General features: G+C 38.9%; 1 protein-coding gene across 2 annotated transcripts in view; it reads left to right on the top strand.

Annotated features, from left to right (window-relative positions):
• SLK (STE20 like kinase) overlaps positions 1–22,599 on the top strand; it is a 58,114-nt gene that overhangs the window by 12,291 nt on the left and 23,224 nt on the right. For both annotated transcript variants that reach the window (XM_004579875.4, XM_004579876.4), the window contains exons 2-11: positions 6,785–6,949; positions 8,540–8,588; positions 8,905–9,054; positions 14,136–14,208; positions 14,351–14,545; positions 15,746–15,827; positions 17,016–17,144; positions 17,456–18,829; positions 22,083–22,213; positions 22,423–22,546. In XM_004579875.4, the coding sequence (XP_004579932.2) occupies positions 6,785–6,949; positions 8,540–8,588; positions 8,905–9,054; positions 14,136–14,208; positions 14,351–14,545; positions 15,746–15,827; positions 17,016–17,144; positions 17,456–18,829; positions 22,083–22,213; positions 22,423–22,546 (2,472 nt within the window). The remainder of the gene's footprint in view (positions 1–6,784; positions 6,950–8,539; positions 8,589–8,904; positions 9,055–14,135; positions 14,209–14,350; positions 14,546–15,745; positions 15,828–17,015; positions 17,145–17,455; positions 18,830–22,082; positions 22,214–22,422; positions 22,547–22,599) is intronic.

The raw sequence follows: 22,599 nt of genomic DNA on the forward strand, positions 1-22,599 counted from the left end.
CCCAAGATTCATTGGTTTGAAAGGTGGGCAGAGACACCAAGAGTCATTCCCCAAATGGCTACATTTGCCAGGCGAAACCAGAAACTTTTCTGGGTCTCCCATATGGGTGTAGGGGCCCAAGCACTTGGGTCATCCTCCTCTCGTTTCCCAGGCCATTAGCAGGGAGCTAGAATGAAAGTAGAGCAGCTGGGGCGCAAACCAGCACCCGTATGAATGCCAGCAAAGTAGACAGCAGCCTAACTTGCCATGCCACTACTCTGGCCCCAAGAGTTCTTTAGAAATAGATTCTGAAGAGTAACTATGTTATTTTGAAGCAACAATTTGAGAAAATTTTAAATTAATTAATTAAAATAATGATTGCATGGTTGATCAGGGTGGGAAGGATTGAGGTTTAGGGAAAATTGGGTTAATTCATTACTTCCAAATTTGCTATTCTTGGTGTTCCTGGTATAAGGGGAGAGACAAAGGGGAAACCACTCAAGACTTTCGACATGTCCCAGTACCCAGGGATGAAGAACCGCCACCTCATATCAACCCAGAGTTGAGACTTATTTTTTAATGTAACACTTATTATATCAAATAATTCTAATACAGGACAATGAAATTATAGGATTTATTATTGTAAGGAAGTTTAGAGTATGCCTAGTATTTTTCTTCCTTCGTGTCATTCTAGTCACAAGTGAGAAGCATCTTTAAAAAATCTTTCAGACCTGTGTAGAAGTGTGTATTTAATCATATAGTTAGCCAGGTAATAGGTATCTGCCATTGCTCTTGCGTAGTGAATTTGTGATCATGTAGTTGTAACCCTTTGATATTTCAATCAATTAGGTTTTTAAGGACCTTTTGAAGAATAGTGTGAGTTCTGATTATTGTCTGAAAGTCTCCTTTTATCATCTGTGAGGAGATCAGGAAAGTATGAGTATTATAATTTGCACAACTGGAGTCAGTGACTTCAAATTCAAATCTTTTAGACAATGGTCAATCACTCCTAAGATACGGCACACTACTAAATTGTTTTCTTTCTTTAAAAAAGGTATTTACTTGTTTGTCTGAAAGGCACAGTAGAGAGAAGGAGAGATGGGGAGAGAACTCCCCAGATAGGAGCTGCAGCCAGCCCTACACCAGGCCAAAGCCAGGAGCCAGGTATTTTATCCCGTTCTCTACTGAGTGAGTGCAGGCGCTCAAACACTTGGGCCCCATTTTGTTGCCTTTTCCGGGACAGTAGCAGAGATCTGAATAGGAAATGGAGCAGTGAGGACATGAACCAATTCTGGTATGGGAGGCTGGCATTGCAGGAAACTTTACCTGTTACACCGCAGTCCCAGGCTCTTATTACAAAAGCTTTTGTTTTGTCTGTTTTCTTTTAAATATTTGTTTTCTTTATTTGAAAGGCAAAGTTATATATAGAGAATAACACACACAGAACTTCCAGCGTGGATTCATTCCCCAAATGGTTCTAACAGATGGAGCTGCGCCAGTTCAAAGCTAGACCTAGAACTTCATCCAGGTCTCCCTTATGGGTCCAGAGGCCCAAGTTCTTTGGCTGCTTTCTCAGACACATCAGCAGGGAGCTGGATTGGAAGTAGAGCAGGTGGGACTTGAACTGGCACCCATCTGAAATTGCAGGAGGTGACTTAACTCATTAATGCCACAATACTGGCCCCAAGCTTTTCAGTATCATAAATGCACTGGCATTTGGGTAACCTTGGGGCAAAATATGATTCAGAAGAGTCATACTTAAATAAATATTCAAGTTTTTTTTAGGTAAGTATGATAATAATGTGTATAATAAGTTTTTGTTTAAATATGTCCAAAAGAACTCCTTCAAAACCTAACAAATTCCAGCTAAGAGTGCTGTGATAATTTAATTAGCAGTTTTTCCTTCCTATTAGGTTATAAAAGGCTATATCTTAAAGACATCCAGATTGGTTTAAAGTATATTAGATTAGACTACTCTTCTAGGGCATTAGGGTTGACCAGTATAAACTCATCTTTTTGGGGCTAACATTGTGATGTGGCTATCCCATATTGGTACTGGTTTGAGTCCTAGCTGTTCACTTCCAATCCAGTTTCCTCTAATGGCTTGGCCTTCTGCCAACCCATGTGGAAGACCAAAATGAAGCTCTGAGCTTCTGTCTTAAGCTTCACCCAGCCTTGGCCCTTGTAGCCATTTCGGGAGTAAACCAATGGATGAAAGATCTCTGTCTCCCCCTCCCTCTGTAACTCTGCTTTTCAGGAAAATCTAAAAAAAAAATTATTCTTTTATATAAGACAAATTATCTGGTATTAGTATTTTCACCTTTTGTTTTTTTCCACAGGAAGTTAAAGTTTGTCAGTATTTAGGAAGATTCCACTACAGAAGCTGATACCTGCCGTTGTTTATTTCTTCATCTTCAAGAAGAGATAATAGATTCCTAAGAGCCTTACGCTTGTTTTTTTTTTTTTTTTTTAGCACTTCTTTGTTTCTTTAAAAATAATGTCTATGTAAAAGATTCAGGATAGTATGAAAAAACAAAAAAAGTAAAAGAGGAAGTAAAAAAAAAGAAAAAAGTTAAAATATGAAGAGCAACGAAAAATAACTAAACTGATGGAAATGTAGAGAGAACAAAAAAAGTTGTAGGGGAAACAAAACTACCCTCTTAAATTACTATTTGGGCCAGAAAATTCAATTGATGTAAGATGAGAAATACATAGTAAATTTTTGTTTATTTTTTGTTTTTACTTTACTTTTGGAAAAACACAGAGAAAACTTGCTCATGCACTCCTTTTTGTGGGTCGACTGCCAGCAGTGGCTGGTGCTGGCCTAGGTCAAAGCTGAGAGCCAGAAATCCAGTCCTTTCTCTCATGTAGATGGCAAGGACCAAACTCTTTTTGAACTATCACCTGCTACTTTTGTGTCTGATTTAGTAAGAAGCTATACCTAGGATCTGGAGTCTGGACTCAAAATCTGGTACCATGTAAGGATACAGGTGTTTTGCTGCGCCAAATGCCTATCCCTAGCGGACGTTTTATGTGGTAATAAAGCAGTCAGAAAGAAATGAATAATGAAAGTAAATGGCAAAACCTTCTTGCTTTTGTGTTAGGTGGGCCAAAGAGGCAGTTGTGAGAAAGTAGCTTTATAATATATAGAGACTAAAGAATTATTTTAGCCTACCTGTCAGGTGGCTGCTGAGGGCGGTCCCGCATCAGGCCTGGCTGAGGACCTCTGTCTGCCCATCAGGTTGCTGCCACAAGCCCTTGGGCCACCTGGCAGCACACTCGGGGGACTTGAAGGTGTGGGCTTTCAGGGGGCCTGGGGTATGGCACAAGTGGAGGGCCCAAGTCCAGGTGAAGAATGACTACTAAGGGACTTCATAGACAAGGCCACTGTACTTTTAGGTAAGCGAGGGGCGGTTTGAAAGGGGGAATGGGAGGACCTTTAAGGGTCAGACATGTGGGAAATGTGAGCTGGGCTAGTTAGCATTGACCAACATTGAACACCACTAGCTGGTGCACACTAATGCTAGGGCTGGGGGCATACCTGGCAGGGATAGATCACAGGACCCACCAGTGAGAGAACAAAGGATGGGTGATGTTAGGCATGTGAGAGAATCAAGTCTGGGGACAGAATCTGGGAGGGTATGTGGTCTCATCCTTGTGGAACTGCAGTCTCTGTTGGCACATGCAAAAGCTGTGGCTGGGAACAGGCCTGGTTGGGGGAATTAAGGGGATGTGGTTTCTGGGTCCGCCTGAGCAGTGGATGCTGGGTTCATGAGCCCCCTGGGGTGGAAGTCCAGTGGGGCCCGGGTCCTTGGACCTGCCTGCTCAGTGGGTGCTGGGTCTGTGAGCCCCCAGGAGTGGTAGGGGGATGGTCTGGTGGTGCCTGGGTCCTTGGGTTTGCCTACATGGTGGGTGCCGAGTTCATGAGCCCCAGGGGCCAGTTGTGGGGTCTGGTTGGGCCCAAGTCCTGAGTTTTTGGTTCTGCCCGTGAGAACAGATCTTTCTTAGTGAAAAATATGGAGCAGTGGACAGTAGGCTCAGATCCACATGGATTGTATGGCAGCCATTGGGACCTGTGGAGGACATCTGGTACCATAGCAGAGAAAGGAGAACAGAACAAATTGGTCAACTACCACACCCAAAGGATGACAACAGATATCTGGGCAAAAGGTCGACTATGTCAGCCAGTGGACATTGAAAGGGTTTCTTCATCCTTGGATTGGCGAGATTGACATTTCGGAACCACCTGGACAGAAAGCTTGGAGTGTGTGCCACATTGGGACCCTGGGTCGATATTGTGTGACATTTCCCTTTCCCTGGGTACTGGAGTGGTTGGGAGGCAGGGTCTGGCTTCTTCTCTTATCTTCCCTCCTCTCAGATACAGGAAGAAGAAATAGAAAATTTGGAAACAATGATGACACCCATTTTTCTTTAACTCTCAATCCTTCCCACCCTGATCAACTATGTAAACATCATCTAAAATAAAAATTACAAATTAAAAAATTACTTGAATAAGTTAGTTTGTACAGAATTTTCTCAGATGTGACTTCCCTCAAAGGATGGTTGTTCCTAGTGTGGAGATGGTGTCTTTTGTGTGGGACTTCCTGTTCTTAGAAGAAAAGGGGAAGATAAAGTGCTCCTCTTATAGCTGCTGTTTTTCAAGCGTCTTTAGCTTGAGGTAATCCTCACGTCAAAGTTGTATCTGCAGGTAATGACCCTGCCTCCTACCTAGCCACACATCCTAGGGAAGCCTTTTTACTTTCCTGAGTTTGTTTATATCTGTCTTTAAAGCAGGGATGTTAATATATCATGGGTTTGATATGAGGATTAAAAAATGGTAATTATTACAGCTAATGTTTCTGAATCCTTGTTGCATATGCCAGAAATGAACATTATTAAATATTTTAATCCATTAGGCATTTATATGTATTTAATACTGAATGTGGTTTTTTCACTTGCAAAATGTTATCTTAATTCTCACAGGTGTGTGGAGGCAGGTTTCATTGATGAGGAAACTAAAATAGGGATTTTTCTGACTTGTCCAGAACAACACAGTAAGTGACAAAGATAGAATTTGAGCACTAGTTTTCTAATCCACTGGAACTTGTGGTTTCAGATACTATCCACTAAGCAAGTAAAGCGTACTTTGTATAGAATGTAGTGTGATTTAGTTATTTGTGTTGAAGCTGTCTTTTAACAGTGGTATGTTGAGAATGAGAAGAGAAACTATAGCCTGGGAGAAAATATTTTGAAAACATGTATTCCATAAAGCAGCCTTATTCAGAATATACAAATAACTCTTAAAACTGAAAAAACAACCCAGTTAAAAACTAGGCAAGAGTTGAACCAATTCCTTACTAAAGTTGTACAGGTGGCAAATACATAAGTGTTTATATGGATGCTTATTCCTTGTCATTAGGGCATTGCAAATTGAAGCAACATAACACTACATGCCTGTGCAGCTGGTGAAAACCTTTACTTGACAATACCACATGTTAGTGAGGACATGAAGCAATCGAAACTTGATTTGTTAGTACTGGGTATGCTGGTTCACTCCTCAAATGACCACAACGACAGGACCTGAGGTGGTCCAAAGCCAGAAGTCAGGAGCTTCTTCCGGGTCTCCCATTTGGGTGCAGAGTCCCAAGGCTTTGGGCCGTCGTTCTCTGCTTTCTCAAGCTACAAGTGGAGAGCTAAATGTGAATGGAGCCGCTGGACGCTTACTGGTGCTCATATGGGATATTGGCACTTACTGGCAGAGGATTAGCCAGCAGAGCCATTGCGCTTGCCCCAACTATCATATTTAGATAATGGGATAATATTCAGTACTCAAAAGAGTTGCAAAACCATGGAAAATACATGGAGGAAACATAATTTCAGTTCAGTAAGTGGAAGAAGTCTGAAAAATCTCTATATTGGGTGATACCAATATTTTGGAAAAAGTGGAACTATGTAGTTTGACAAAGGTCAGTAGTTCCCAGGAGTTAGTAGGGGAGATGGTAGAGATGAACAGGTAAAATACAGGAATTAAGACAGTGAGACTGCTGTGAACTACTACAGTGGCAGCTGTGTGTTATACACATGTTGAAACTCAAAACAGTATACAATACCAAGAGTAGATCCTACTGATAATGTAATATGTGATGATAATGTTGTGTTAATGTAGGTTCCTGAATTAACAGTAAACGTACCCTTCTGATGTTAAATGTTGATAACAGGGGAGGTTTTGCATGTGTGGATGTGTGGGAGTTGGGAGGCTGAGGCCAAAATACTCGGGCCATGTTCCACTGCTTTCTCAGGCACTTAGAACTGATTTGGAAGTTGAGCAGCCAGTGTATCAGCCAGCCACCCATATGAGATGCTGGCACTGGACGCAGCAGCTTAACTGGCAGTGTCGGCCCCAAAATTAAATTAAAACACACACACACAAACACATTTTGGGGCCTGGTGCCGTGGGCTAGTGTCTAAAGTCCTTGCCTTGCACACTCCAGGATCCCACATGGGTGCTGGTTCTAATCCCAGCAGCCCCACTTCCCATCCAGCTCCCTGCCTGTGGCCTGGGAAAGCAGTCGAGGACGGCCCAAAGCCTTGGGATCCTGCACCTGCATGGGAGATCCATAAGAGCTCTTGGCTCTTGGCTTCAGATCGGTGCAGCACCAGCTGCTGAGGTCACTTGGGGAGTAAATCATGAGATGGAAGATCTTCCTCTCTGTTTGTGCTCCTCTCTGTGTAACTGACTTTGCAATAAAAATAAATAAACCTTAAAAAAGTATGTACACACATTTTAAATGTGTTTGATTTTTAGGCCCAGAATAAAGAGACCAATGTTTTAGCTGCAGCAAAGGTGATTGACACCAAATCTGAAGAAGAGCTTGAAGACTATATGGTTGAAATTGATATATTAGCATCTTGTGATCACCCAAATATTGTGAAGCTTCTGGATGCATTCTATTATGAAAACAACCTTTGGGTGAGTATGCTTTGTTGCTCTGTGGGAGTAACCAAAATGCATTGTCTTAAAGAGTTTGTGATTTCTCTTTTATGTTACCTTTTCTATTTAGTTACTTACGTTTCTTAAATAAGAGTTCATTTGCTGATAAGGAAGTTGTTACAATGTAATTTACTTAGGCCTAGCATTGTTTCAGGTTGATGTCTTATATATCATTTTCATCACAGTTGTTCTTGGATCCAAGTGGGAAACTTGGTTAACAATATTAAATTTCTTAAAATATAAAAGTACATGTCCTCATTTCTAATTAAAAATTTAAGTGTTCAAACTGTTTTCCTTGAATTTATAATTTCATTCTAAAGTTTTTACAACTCATGCAATAAAATAAATTACTAGATACATTAAGTGTTGTATATGATCAGGCTGAACTTTAGTGAATAATGATAGGTACAGCGGCTAAAGCTACATGTGAAATTTTGTTTGTATTGCAAAGAGGCACATATATATATAGAAACAAAATATTAGCATAACTAGTTAACCTCCTGTCTCGGTATAGTTCAATCAAGAGGAGTTTTTAAAAAAACAAAATTTAAGATTGTCCAGTTGAAGGAAGAAACAGTGTTAGAGAGAAAGATAAAAAGTAAAGAAATACTTGCCTGAAAGTCAAAAGCACATGTTTTTTATTTATTTATTTATTTATTGTAGCATTATCAGGTAGGAGCTTGGATAAGTTACTTAATCTTTAGGAGTCTGTGTACTTATGTACACAATCCACCTCTTAAACTACATTTCAAATAAAACAGTGATTTCGAAAGTAATTGGTAAAAAAAAAAAAAGTAATTGGTAATTAGCAATCATCTATGAAAAAGAAAATGTACATAGGAATAAATCAGGTAGCTACACATTGTACGGTGTTTGAGAAAATTACGTGATTATTGATAATGTGAAATCTAAAATAGTTAAGAGTTCTAGATTACAATGAAAATGAACTAGACACTTTAATAGAAAAGTTTTTCAGTCAAGACTTACAAAAATGTAGTTGAACTGTAAGGGCTATTTTAGTGGAACATGTTATAGATGTTTTAATCAAATAATCAGAATAAATATACAGTTACACTTATGATAAAGATTGAGGGAAAGCTACATGGTGTTATTTATCTTGCCAGAGGATAAGTAAATGATAATTGAGTTGGGGTCTGAAGCTTTTGTATGTGTGTATGTATTTTGTTGTCAGTTTCTATATATGTGCTTCAGGATTTATTTGTGTTGAAGTTAAAAAAACACATTTAATCACTTAAATCACAATAGTTGCTTTAAAATGAGAGAAATCTTTGATGATAAAATGAGTGTATTATGTTATACTAAGGATAAAATCTACTGTAAGCAGGGTTATTAAAAATGATTAACAAAAATGCAGATACCTCCATAATGTGTTCTCTTTGTGCTCAGATACATGTCATTTAAGAGTTCTCTTTCGACATAGTGTTAATGTTTATGATATTGTCTCCATACTCTGTATTTGATAGCTATTCCTGTATCTTTTTTGCTAATGAAGAAAAACCACTGAAACTCAATGTAGTTTTAGACACATGCTTTTTTATTTGCATGCAGATCCTCATTGAATTTTGTGCAGGTGGAGCAGTAGATGCTGTGATGCTTGGTAAATACCTTTTTGTTCTTTTTGTTTATATCTTATATTTAATAAAACAAAGTAGTTCATATGTTTATATAATTATTGAGTGAAGTTCAACGAAGTGTTCAACTTAATTGTATTTTTATGTTATTGAATAATTGTAATAAAACTCTAAAATGAAAGATTGAATATAGTATGTCATGAAAGTAATCTTTTTAGATACTTAGTTAAAAATAAATTCATTCCGTGTGCACTTTCAGTAACGATATATGCAGAAAGGAATATAGCCAGCTGATAGGCTTTGCTGTTTAAAAATGCACAATTGTTTACTTTGTTCTTATAGAACTCGAGAGACCATTAACAGAGTCCCAAATACAAGTAGTTTGCAAACAGACTTTGGAAGCATTGAACTACTTACATGATAATAAAATCATCCATAGAGATCTCAAAGCTGGCAACATACTTTTTACTTTAGATGGAGATATTAAACTGGGTAAGTTGTTCAAATACTTGAATTTATGCTCTGAGATCTTGTACTTTATTTTAATGTGGTTTAATATTGTTTTACTGTAACTCAAATATGTAGAAACATGGAGTATTTCCACTCAGGTTTTTTCCTTGTTTTAAATGGGCTAGCTTTTCTTCATTAACGTATTTTTTTTGTCATTTCCTGAATCCTTTTGTTCAGCCTTTCTTCAACCTATCTGTTATACATTTTTAAAAGGAATTTATTACTGCATGAGATTCTCAGGGTCATAGCAAATCCATAATCACTATAACCTAGTTCTCATGTTAATACAAAGAGAAGAGATGTACTAATGATACAAATAGAGCAAATTTACTATAGTTCATAGGTAGAATTCTAATAATATACTCATATCTCTCCCTCTCTTTTTTCTTTCTGCCTTAATTTTTACGATAATCTGTTTTAATTTACGTTTTAGTCTAAGGTTTAATGCTTCACTAAATAAAGAGTTTAACAACAACCACCAAAAAACTAGTTCATCAGGAATATAGGTAAAGCGTATAAATAATAGTCAGATGAAAGGTGTCTTTTACTTATATACAGTAGGTTTTAAAATAATCAGATCATCAAAACTATAGAAATATATCATCCTTAACTGTTGACTTGACAAGGATATAAAGCAAAGTGTAACAAAGCTATGTTTATAGGAATACTGTTAAATACTAAGCTTTTTTTTTTTTTTTTTTAAATTTTAGCTTTCGTATATAAGGTAGAACATGTAGTATTTGTCTTTCTGTGTCTGGCTTATTTCACTCAACATGATATTTTCCACTTGCATCCATTTTGATGCAAATGACTGAATTACCATCTTTTTGTATCTGAATAATGTTTTTATATATATCATTTATCCATTCATCTGATAATGGTCACCTTGGTTGAGTCCCTGTTTTGGACTGTTCACAATAGTGCTGCTCTACATAGTGGTTCAGGTATCTCTTTGATGCAGTATGTTTGTGTCTTTTGGGGCTGTACTCAGTAGCGATTTGCTATATCATATGGCGTGTCTATTTTGATTTACTGATTTCCACGGCAGCTATATACTGATGTACATTCCCACTAGCAGAGTTCTCATTTCCCCACGTCCTCGTCCTCGCCTTCATCTGTTACTTTCTGTCTTTTGGATAACAGCCTTCCTGAGAGGGGTGAGCTGATAACTCATTGTGGTTTTGGTTTTGGTTTTGACTTCACTGTCCATCCAAGTTTTTAAAACAGAGCTTGGATAAATAGTCATTAGCTTCCAGACACCTAATTTAAAGAAACTTTAAAAGAAAGGCAGGGAAAGATGAATTTTTATGTTCAAAAGTAGAAAGCTAAATCTTTTAAAATTTATGTATGCAGATTTAATACTTGTGAATATTTTAAATTTATAATATATTATGTAAAAATGTAAACTCAATTTTGTCTTTTGTTTTTATTTCCAAAATTCATGTCTAGTGGTGTTTCCCCTTTCATTTGCAGCTTTTTAAAATTTTTCATTTATTTTATTTTTTTTAAGATTTATTTTTATTGGAAAGGCAGATATACAGAGAGGAGGAGAGACAGAGAAGAAGATCTTCCATCCAATGGTTTACTCCCCAAGCAGCCGCAACGGCTGGAGCTGAGCCAATCCGAAGCCAGGAGCCAGGAGCTTCTTCTGGGTCTCCCACGTGGGTGCAGGGTCCCAAAGCTTTGGGCTGTCCTCGTCTGCTTTCCCAGGTCACAAGCAGGGAGCTGGATAGGAAGTGGAGCTGCTGGGATTAGAATCAGCGCCGATATGGGATCCCGGGCATGCAAGGCGAGGACTTTAACCACTACGCTATTGCACTGGGCCCAAAATTTTTCATTTATTTCAAAATGTTTTTTACATAGGTGAGGGGGTTGCAGACTCATGCAGATCTTTGGGTGGGGTGATATGGGAGGGGACGAGTAAGGGAAAGGTGGGTGAGGAAAAAGGAAAAAAGACCCTGCTTTCCCTCCTGTGATAGGGTGTGGTGGGGGCGGGATGTTGTTTAATTCCTTGCTGCCAGATCACATCAGCGCCAGGGGACAGAGTTGTGCCCTGATTTCATCCTAGGATCCCTGGCCCCCTTCCCCCTCGTGTAGTTTTACATTCTGTTTACTCACACAGTAACTTGGCTAAACTATCAAAGCACCTTCAGTTTGAAAGGAATACCTGGGTTCAGAGTTTAGCTGGGTTGTTCTATACGAGACTGCTTGGGTCTGGTTCCTTTCTGGGTTCTATCTTCCTGCTACTGCATAGCCTAGAGACTGCCATGATAATTCAGGAAAAGGGGTCCCCGCTACCCACAGGGAAGTCTGGATTGAAGTTATGACACTCAGCCTTGGCCTTGGTCTCGGTCTAACCCCAGACACTGCAAGCATTTGGGGAATAAACCAAAGTTGGGAGCTCACCCCTTTTCTGTGTCTGGCTCTTTCTCTCTGCCCTTTAGAAATGAGTTAATTTGATATTTTCATGTGTAAATAAAAGACCCTTTGGGTCCACATGTGGCTTTGTTTTGTTGGGGGAACGTACTTTCTGCTCTCTGCTCTTTGAGGATGTGAGCAGCTATTAAAGCATAACACTTAGAAAACTTGACATTACAAAGTGAATTCTGTCATGGTGTTTAAGTTCATTTTTCTTGTTTTACTAATTTTGATGTAATAATTAGCTGATTATTTGTTATAAAATTAATAATTTTATAGGACAGTTTCCCTTAAATATCGAATTACTTAAAAGTACAGTTTATATAGGTTTGATGCTCTAGCATAGTAGCCTCAGCTTCTGCCTGCAGTGCCAGCACCCCATAGGAGCACTGGTTTAAGTTATAGCTGTTCCACTGATATATATATTCATTTATTGGAAAGTTAGATTTACAGAGAGAAGGAGAGCAGAAAGATCTTCCATCTGCTGATTCACTCCCCAAGTGGCTGCAACAGCCAGGGCTGAGCTGATCCAAAGCCAGGAGCCAGGAGCTTCTTCCAGGCCTCCCAGGTGGGTTCAGGGTCTCAAGGCTTTGGGCCGTCCTCTACTGCTTTCCCTGGCCATAAACAGGGAGCTGGATGGGAAGGGAAGTAGAGCAGCTAGGACACAAACCAGCACCTGTATAGGATCCTGGCATGTGCAAAGTGAGGACTTTAGCCACTACTAGGCTATCGTGCTGGGCCCAGCTGTTCCACTTTCTATTCTGCTCTCTGCTGATGGCCTGGGAAAGCAGAAGAGAATGGCTCAAATTCTTGGGCCCCTGCCCTCACATGGTAGACCCAAAGGAGGCTCCTGGCTCCTAGCTTCAGAATGGTTCAGCTTCTGCCATTGTTGCCCATTTGGAGGGTAAACTAGTGGATTGAAGATCTCTCTTTCTGTCTTTCCTTGGCTCTATAAAAATCTGCCTTTCAAATAAAATCTTTTAAAATGCACCAAAATTTTTAAAGAATTATAGCTTGTATGCAAAAGAAATATTTCTTGAAAATATTTTTAAAATATAACTTTCAAGATAATTGTTTCTTCAATGGATTTCTAAGCTAGAGTTTAGCAAGTGTGTGTGTGTGTGTGTGTGTGTGTGTGTGTGTGTGTGTGTAGAGGGACAATTATTCTGGTGCAACATGATACACTTGTTGGGATATCCATATCCTTATCATACTACTTGGGATCAAGTTCTGCCTCTGCTTCCGATCCAGCTTCCTGCTAGTTCACTTGGGAGGCAGCAGATGATACAAGTTTGGGTCCCTGCCATCCACACGGGGGATCTGGAAGGAGCGTCTGGTCCAGCCCCGGTGGTTGTGAGAATTTGAGAGAGTGAGCCAGCAGATGGATGCTATCTCTCCTTATTTCTTTTCTGTTGGTTGCTTTGTCTTTCAAATAAATAAAAATGAATAGCTTTTTTTTTTTTTTTAAGTTGTAGTTTGGGACACTTGAATTCTATATTAGAGTGTCTGGGTTTGAGCTTGGTTCTGTATATAATTCTAGCTCCTGCTACTGTATATTTTGAGAGGAAGAAGATAATGACTGAAATCTTGGGATCTCTGCCACAGATATGAGAGACCTGGGTTGGGCTTCTGGCTCCTGGTTGCAACTGCCCCTGAATATGGGCATTTGGGGAATGAGCTAGCAGATAGGAGGTCTCTACTTTTCTGTGTCTCCTTCCCTCCTTCCTTGCTACCTTCCTCTTTATGTATTTATTTGAAGGGCAAAATTAGAAAAAGAGAAGGAGACACAGAGAGATAATGGTGCATTCATCCTCTGGTTCACTTTCCAAACTGATGAGATTATTATAATTTTGTTCACATACTTCACTGTACTATCTGTGTATTAGTGACCATTCTTACATTAAATGCAATGGTCACGCTAAAAGCTAGAATCCTGGAATTCCGTTCACTTCTCCCATGTGGCTGGTAGACTCCTAAGTACTTGTGCCATTTTTCTGCTGTTTTCCTGGTATGTTATCAGGGAGTTTTATTGAAAGTCAAACATTTGATACTCCACAACCAGTGCTCAGATGGAATGCTGGCATAGCAGGTAGTGGCTTAACACCTTGTAGCTCTCTGATTACTGCTCCTCTGCTTTTCAAATAAATGAATCAAAATAAGAAGGTTATGTTAATAACAGATAAAACTATGCTGTTATTCTTTAAAATTTAAAGCAGAAAACAAAGTTCTAATCGTTTTCTTTGTAATGGTATTGTGTACAAAATTAGAAAGATCTAAGCCTTATAAAGATTACTCAGACATAATTTCTGTTTTTCACACTGTAGGAAAAATGATAACTTAATTGCAACATATAGTGCTAATTGGCATTTGTTTCAAAGTGGATAGACTTTGGTCTATTTTAAAGTTATTATTTTTTGTTATGAATTCTGAAGAATTTGTCATCTGAGGATTTATAAAGTGGTGATATTTTTTAGCAGTTTTTTGGGGGAAGCTAGTGGAGAGAATGGCTAAGATTAGGCTATTAGAGGAGTCCTTTCTTTTTGTATTGTACTTATTCAAGACTTGAAATGTTTTTCTAACGCCCCCTGTGATATAGTGAACTATGCTTAAAGGCTGTCATTAATTTTTTTATAATTTATTTCAAGCGGATTTTGGAGTATCAGCTAAAAACACAAGGACTATTCAAAGAAGAGATTCTTTTATTGGTACACCATATTGGTATGTATTCAGTTTTATGAATTTAATGAGTAATAACTGATGAGATTACTATAAATTTGTTTACATACTTCATTATACTATCTATGTGTTTTTATAGTAACTGTTCTTACACTAAATAATGTTCAGTTCTTTGGTTTTATAGGATGGCTCCTGAAGTAGTCATGTGTGAGACATCAAAGGACAGACCGTATGACTACAAAGCTGATGTTTGGTCCCTGGGCATCACTTTAATAGAAATGGCTGAGATAGAACCACCTCATCATGAATTAAATCCAATGCGAGTGCTGCTAAAAATTGCAAAATCAGATCCTCCTACGTTGGCACAGCCATCAAGATGGTAGATTATTCTAAACAGAAGTGTTTTTATTGTTGGGGTTTTTTTTGTGGGTTTTTTTTTTTTTTTTTTTTGCATTCATTTATTTGAAAGGCAGAGCTTACACAAGAGGGTAGGAAGAGAAGGTGACCAAGATTTCTTCATCTACTGGTTCACTCTCCAAATGGCTGCAGTTGGGCCAAAACCAGGAATTCCATCTGCATTTCCCAAATCAGTGACGGGTACCCAACCTCTTGGGCAGTCTTCAACTGCCTTCTCAGCACATTAGCAGGGAGCTGGATTGGAAACAGAGCAGTTGGGACTTGAACTGATACTTCAGTAGGGAATGCTGAAGTCTGAAGTGGTGGCAGCCTAACCTGCTGCCATCACATTGTTGGACTCTAAACAGATTTTTTAAGGAACAAAGCTTGGGGAAGCCCCTACATTGATAGTGGTGGCATAGTGGGCTAGGCCGCTCCTTGTAGTGCGGGTATCTTATGGGTGCCAGTTTGTGTCTTGGCTGCTACACTTCTCATCCAGCTCCCTGTCTGTGTCCTGGGGAAGCAGCAGAGGATGGCTCAGGTTCTTGAGCCCCTGCGTCTATGTGGGACACCTGGAAGAAGCTCTTGGCTCTTAGCTCTGGATTGCCCCAGCTCCAGCTGTTGTGGCCATTTAGGGAATGAGCCAGAGGACACAAGGAGTTCTATTTGAAACTGCCTTTCAAATATAAAAATAGTAAGATCTTTAAAAAAAAAAAAAAAGGAAAGTTTTACTCTTCAAGTTTTTCAAAAATATTTAAATTTCAATACATGATGCAAAGACTGTATAAATTAGGAAACTGAAATATGGTGTAGTTTCAAAACCTATGGACCATATAATTATAACTAGCTTTTCCTACATATTTAAAAATGTGAGTAATCTGAGTTCTGTATTTTTATACAGAAAGGTATTTTTTGTACTGTAATTAAGTATATATGTATCTGATACATTTTTGTGAAAGTTTGTGATTTATATACTTGTGATTATGGCTTTATTTCAGTTATTATATCTACTTATGTATGTAGTGTGTGTTTACAAATAAGTACATTTTACAAAATCTTAATATTATTAAGATTTTATGTTAAATTAATACTGTTACATAATAAAATATGACTTACCAGGAAGTTCTGTTCAGTTTTAATGACAAGAAAGAATAGAATGTCATTGTTCAAATTTATTTTGAAGGTCTTCAAATTTTAAGGACTTTCTTAAAAAATGCTTGGAAAAGAATGTGGATGCTAGGTGGAACACATCTCAGCTTCTACAGGTAAGATAACAATAGTATGACAACAAGAAATGGTAGTTATTTTAATATTTTAAAAAGAATGCAATTTGATATTCATTCAGTGGGCTCACTTTCTGTTTTGAGTTACCACTTGAAAGTGAAATACATGCTAGTAGTTAACATCTGGTTTATGAACATGGTGTCGTTACTAGCAAGAATTCAACTTGTGGTTCATTCCACTTGCACTTTTGATTCTGTTTAGTTAATGCTCTTTTTGTTATGTCTGCAGTGACTAGAAAGCAAGCAGCTTGAGAGCACAGCTGTGAAGTAATCATTTTTGTCTTTTATAGTAAATCTTTAGGAAATTTTTGATTTTGAAAAAATGTTACAGTAATTAGATAAATTTAAGTTTGGTTTGTAAAGAGGATTTGTAATATTGATTTTGTAATTTTCTGGAGAGAAAAAAGCAAGAAAGATTGCCTAGTTCTGTGCAGTAGGGCCTTGCCTCTTAACTTAGTTGAATTATTTCAGTACCCCCACCTTTGAAGGCTGTAGTCTGTAAAGACACTAGGTGTTGGGTATATGTAGATGAATTATTGAAATTAATAATTAATAAAACTTGAAACTTCTGATTTTAACACAAACTTTTGATTATAGAATTTTATAGCATACAGAAGATACATGTGCCTATTGGCATATAATGGTATAATGGTATGGTATTATACCATTTTTGGTAAATTTGTTTCGCATTCCTTTAAAAAAAAAAAACATGTATCTATTGCAGGCAGTGCCTGCTTTTGCTGTGACTCCTTTCCTTTACAGATCTGATGTTCTCTGAAGTTACTTATTTGAAAGGCAGAATTAGAACTCAAATCCACTGATTTCATTCTCCAGGTAGCTAGGCCGGGCCAGGTAGAAGCCAAGGTCCAGGAGCTTTTTTGATTCTTGCATGTGAATGACCAGGGCCCAACCAATTGGGCCATCCGTTGCAGCCTTCCCAGGCTGTTAGGAATGAGCTGAATTGAAAATGGAACAGTTAGGACAGGAATCGCAGCTATGAAGTGTGCCAGCATCGCAGGTGGGAGCATCACCTATGCAGTTTTTTATATTATTCCCACCCATGTGTTTATATTTTCACCAGTTAAGAATCTATACTTTACGTGTTTGGAACTTATTTTAGGAGCAGGTGTTTCGGTCGTCACTGAGTGTGTTCTTTTTAATAATAAACAGCATCCCTTTGTTACTGTTGATTCCAACAAACCTATCCGAGAACTGATTGCAGAGGCCAAGGCGGAAGTAACAGAGGAAGTTGAAGATGGCAAAGAGGAAGATGATGATGAGGAAACAGAAAATTCTCTGGTCAGTACTTGGAAAGAACATTTTCACTTAATTATGTTTAGAGTTGGGTTTTGACAGTACGGTTGCACCCATATTCTAGAATTAGCTCCTGGGTGGCAATGTAAAACCTTTACTTTTAGGAGAAAGATGCGAAGTTGTTGCTCCATGATATACATTGTTAAGAAAAGAATGATCAATTCTTTAAATTATTTTTATAACTTAAGCAAATTTTCCTGAATAAGGTTATTAAGTCATCATAAGTACTAGCATTGTTTTGGTTATCATTGCAATGTCATGTTTTAACACTAAGAATGTATAAAATCTTCTTTTAGCCAATACCTACAAGTAAGCGTGCCTCCTCTGACCTTAGTATCGCCAGCTCTGAAGAAGATAAACTTTCACAGAATGCTTGTATTTTGGAATCTGTCTCAGAGAATACAGAACACAAAACTACTGAAGATAAATTCAGCAGCAGAATTCTTAATGAAAAACGTACAACTCCTGAACCTGGAAAGGATATGGAGGGTGTTAATGAACATGATCATAATGTCCATTTAGAAGTGGTCACTGACCTGAATGATAGAACAGCAGTAAGCAAGGAGAATGGGAGAGAGGAGAAGAGACCCAAATTAGGAAATTCTCATGAAGCAGAGGACCAAGAAACTGTGAACATTAATGCAGTGACTGAAGGAAAAGAGAATCATGGAATGATAACTTCAGGAACAAATACTGAACACAGTCCTGAGAAAGAAAGGGATCAGGATAAGCAACAGATATTTGAAAATAAACTTTTAAAATCTGAAGAAATTAAAGATACTGCTGTTCCAACAGTTGAGTTAGTTTCTCAGGAGACTGGAGAAAAAGAGGCAGATGATCATGCAGTTGGTAAGGAAGTTGGGCTTACAAAAGAAGATACACAAGAATACTTGGAAAAAGATGACAGAACTCTGAAAAATGGAGTCAGTGATAAAAGCAACATTATGGGAACACATGAGGCAGTGGATATTGTTCAGAAAGCAGCTGAAAGCGATGCTGAGCCGATTCAGAGAAATGATAGAAAAGAGGTGGTTGAAGTCAGCCAGAAATTAACTAATAAGCCCACAGAGGACTCTGACGCTGGAGGTGCTGAAGAAGTTCCTATTAAAGATATAGTTGAAATTAATGAGCTAGATCAGAGCTCTGAAGAAGGCAAAAGAAAGGAACAGTTATATGAAAGTTCAGAGAGTAAATTGGAGACCAATGAGGAACCAGGAACAAATCGAGAAGAGGAACTTACTGAATCAAGTAGTGCTGAAGAAATAGAGGTTGTAAGTGCTGTGACTAATGCTGGGCAGAAGGCTTCAGGAAGTGAAACTCGGGATGCTCCTGTTGCTGCTGCTCAGGTGGACGCTGAGCAGCAGGGAGCTTCAGGGGAGGTGCCAGTTAAAACAGACCCTCAGGTTACTGTTGCAGCTACACAGCCCAGTGAACCCACATCTGTTCTAATACCCAGTATTAACATCAACTCTGAGGAAGCAGAAAACAGGGGAGCTATAGATGCTCTACCAAAGTCTGAAGATGCGCCACCCCTTGAGTCTGAAAATCAAAAGGAAAATGATACTGATTCGGGCACTGGGTCCACTGCTGATAACAGCAGCATTGACTTGAATTTATCCATCTCTAGCTTCCTAAGTAAAACTAAAGACAGCGGATCAATATCTCTACAAGTAAGTGTCCCCAAGTCCTTGTTTTAGATTTTGTCATTTTGATAAATCACTTGTGTGAATCTGTGGTGTCTTGAAAGTGAAGCAATATATCATCCTTCCTTTTTAAAAAGGATTTACTAATTTATTTGGCAGGGATTCAAACATTTGGACCCGCTTCCTCTGCTTTTCACAAGTCCTAGCCTGAGGTTGGATTGGAGTGGAGCCATCCTGGCCAGGAATTTGTGCCCATTTGGGATACTGGCATTCCAGGTTGTGGCTTTACCTGCTACTCCACAGCTCTGGTCCCAGAGATGGTGCTTTTAGCCTTGTACATTTATTTGGCCTGTAAAGGAAATCAGTTAAAAAGAACCTAGTGTCAAATCCAATTGAGATAGACAATGTGATTGAATTGCTTAGTGCAGTTTATGCTTTTCAGGTTGAACATATCTAGGTGGGATTTTAGCAAGGATTGATAATTACAGAAACTGAAAGGATGATCTCATTTTAAAATGTTTTTGAAATGTTTGTTTTGGGGCTAGTGCTGTGGTGTTTCAGGCTAATCTTCCACCTGTGGTTCCAGCGTCCCGTATGGGTGCTAGTTTGAGTCCCAGCTGCTCTACTTCTGGTCCAGCTCTGCTGATGGCCTGGGAAGAGAGCAGAGAATGGTTCAAAGCCTAGGACCCCTATGGGAGACTCAGGAAAAGCTCCTGGTTCCCAGCTTTGAACCAGCCTAACCGTGGCTATTGTAATCACTTGGGGGGGTAAATCAGTAGATGGAGTCTCTCTGTCCCTCTCTCTATAACTCTTTCAATTAAAATGAATAAGTAAATCTTAAAAAGTTAAAAACTTTATCTTCATCTACTTGAAAGGCGGAGTGACAGAAAGAAGGATGGTGATCTCGCAGTCATTGGTTGATTCTGTAAATGCTTGTGACAGCTAGGGCTGGACCAGAATGGAGCCAGGAGCCTGAAGCTCATTTGGGTCTCCTGCATGTGTGGCAGAGGCCTGACCGCTTGAACTATCATGTGCTAGATTCCTGGATTGCACTAATAGAAAGCCAGGTCAGAAGCAGAGGCTCTTAGACGTGGGATGTGAGGGTCCCAAGCACTGGCCTACCCTGCTGTGTCACAGCACCCACCTGGAGAATCTCTTCTAGAGTCTGTCGGGGCCAGCAGTCCTTGAATTACCACTGGCTTCTGAAAATGACTATTCATACTCACTTAGTCACAGCCTGTGCTGCTGCTATGAGAGTGATTGTAGGGAGAACAAAAACTAAAACCCAGAAGACTTTTAGAGCATCATTCTCAAATCTTAGCGTGGGTAGGAGCTGCCAGAGTTATTCAGAAATCTGGGTGGCTTCCCTTAAGCATGCTTTTATAGTAAAAGATCCCATGGAATCCTGATACAGGTGAGCTTTGGAAATTATTTCCTCAAAACTTTGGGCTGACAAGGAGAGAAAAAGAAAACTGGAAACAAGCTAGGCCAGCTGGCGTTAGGGACCGGAGTAATGGCGTGGCTGACCAGCCTGTCTGCTCCAAATTAGTGTGTGTGTTTTGAGTTTTCTTCTTTTTTCATTTTACTTTTTTGAATATGAAACTCACTCACAGACTTAATAGTCAGCTACGGATACTATGTGAAAACAAGGAGCTATTAATTATGGATGCTTAGGAGGGGCTGAAGAATGGGAAGTTTGGAGGTTAGGGAGAGGTTAATCTGTGTTTTGCAAAGTGCCAAGTTTGGATTGTAGTGGCTGTGTGGGTAGGATACCCTGGAGAAGGAGGAAGCAGTAACCCTGGAGAGTAGACCATTGAGAGGTTGCAGAAAGGTGATTAAAATAGGCCAAAGACAAACTTAAAACTGGTTCATTTTGAGTTTAAAGTTTCGCATTTTACTTTTGTAATCCTTTTATCTGTTTTCAAAAATTTAATTAACCAATTCTTAGTTACTTGAAAGCCAGAGAGATCAAGGGGGCTCTTTTGTCTGCTGGCTCACTCCTCAGATACCTTCAGTAATCAGATATGGGTCAGGCTGAAGTCAGGGCCCACACTCAGTCTGGGTCTCCCATGAGGCTGCCAGGGACTCAGGTATTTGAGCTGTCACCTGCTGCCTCTCAGATGTGCATGAGCAGGAAGGTGGATTGGAAGCAGGTACAGGGAATGAGAGCCTCCTGAGAGGCTACTTGACCTGAGCCAAACACTTGCCCCCTGGGTTTGTATCCTTTTGCCCCATATCCAAATTAGGTGATTACCTGCCTCAACATTTAATCTGTTTACGAAAAAGTATTTGTAGGAGTGCTATGCTTCTGTTTTTATTTGCTTTTAGAAGCTTTTGTTTAGTCCCTGTGCCACAATGCTAGCCCCAGGGAATGGGGTCTTGATAAGAAATTTTAAGCAGTAGTTTGTAGGAAGATCTTATTGTGCTTTGAGGGGTACAATAGAGGTACTGTTTTTCTGTAAGATTGAGGAGGAATGTTGATATTATTATGGATTAAATAGATTCTGATTCCCAGTTTTGGCAGGGTTTCAAAATTACTTAGAAGAATTTTCAAAAATGAGATTCTGAGATAATTCTTAGACCTGTTGGTTTAGATTCTTTAAGGAAAATGCAAAGATATGAGAACCTACAAAGTGAAAAGGTGAGCAACAGTTAACATCTAAAAATTATACTAATTAATTAGTCATTTATGTAAATTATCCACCAGTTGTGCCTAATTATGAAGTGGTGTTATACATGCACATCATTAAAATGTGTAATATCAAAATAATTTGAAAGAGAAAGAAACGAAAAGCCAGACGAGATCTCTCAGCCACTAGCTTGTTCTCCAAATGCCCATGACAGCCTGGATTTGGCCAACCTGAAGCCAAGAGCCAGGAATTCAAGCTGGGTCTCCCATGGTGGTTGGCAGGCACTTAAGTACCTGAGCCGTCAGTGCTGCCTCCCAGGGTGCACATTAGCAGGAAGCTGGAAGGGTAACCAGGACTTGACTTCAGGTACTCCTGAGAGGAGGTGACTGTCTGCCAGTGGCTCTCAGTAGCTGTACTATGTGCCAACCCCAATTTAAAAAGTTTTAATTTTCATGCATAAAGCCAATCAGATTAGGTTCAGGATGATACAGTTGTTCCACAGGTGAATCTACTGTTTTATGTACATATTTGTAATTTATAGTCTTCATAGCATTCATAGCTATTTTTAGTCTTCAGAGATATTCAAGTGTTAAAATGTCTTCTTTGACCATTTCCTGTATGAAGCCTAACTAAAACAAAATCTCACTTAGGAAACAAGAAGACAGAAGAAAACATTGAAGAAAACACGCAAATTTATTGTTGATGGTGTAGAAGTAAGTGTAACAACATCAAAGATAGTTACAGACAGTGATTCCAAAACTGAAGAATTGAGATTTCTTAGGTGAGTAAACAGTGTAATTAAAACTGGTTTTAACAACTTTTTTTTTGTTTTTGCAAAGTCTTCAACAATTGAGAAACAGTAGTAATTTCTTGACCAAAAGACTTACTCTTCTGTACGATAGATTGACAAAAATTATTCTTTTGAGCTTTCCAAAGAAAAAAATGCAACATATGCTCTCGCTCACTGTCATTGCTCTTAAATTTTTACAGACGTCAGGAACTTCGGGAATTAAGGTTTCTTCAGAAAGAAGAGCAAAGAGCTCAACAGCAGCTCAATGGTAAACTGCAGCAACAACGGGAACAGATTTTCCGGCGCTTTGAACAAGAAATGATGGTAAAGTGTTAGATCTTTGCATGATTTTGAAAAATAATTTATTTGGGGACACA

This window comes from Ochotona princeps, chromosome 13 (genome assembly GCF_030435755.1).
Source record: "Ochotona princeps isolate mOchPri1 chromosome 13, mOchPri1.hap1, whole genome shotgun sequence".
Taxonomy (NCBI): Eukaryota; Metazoa; Chordata; class Mammalia; order Lagomorpha; family Ochotonidae; genus Ochotona; species Ochotona princeps.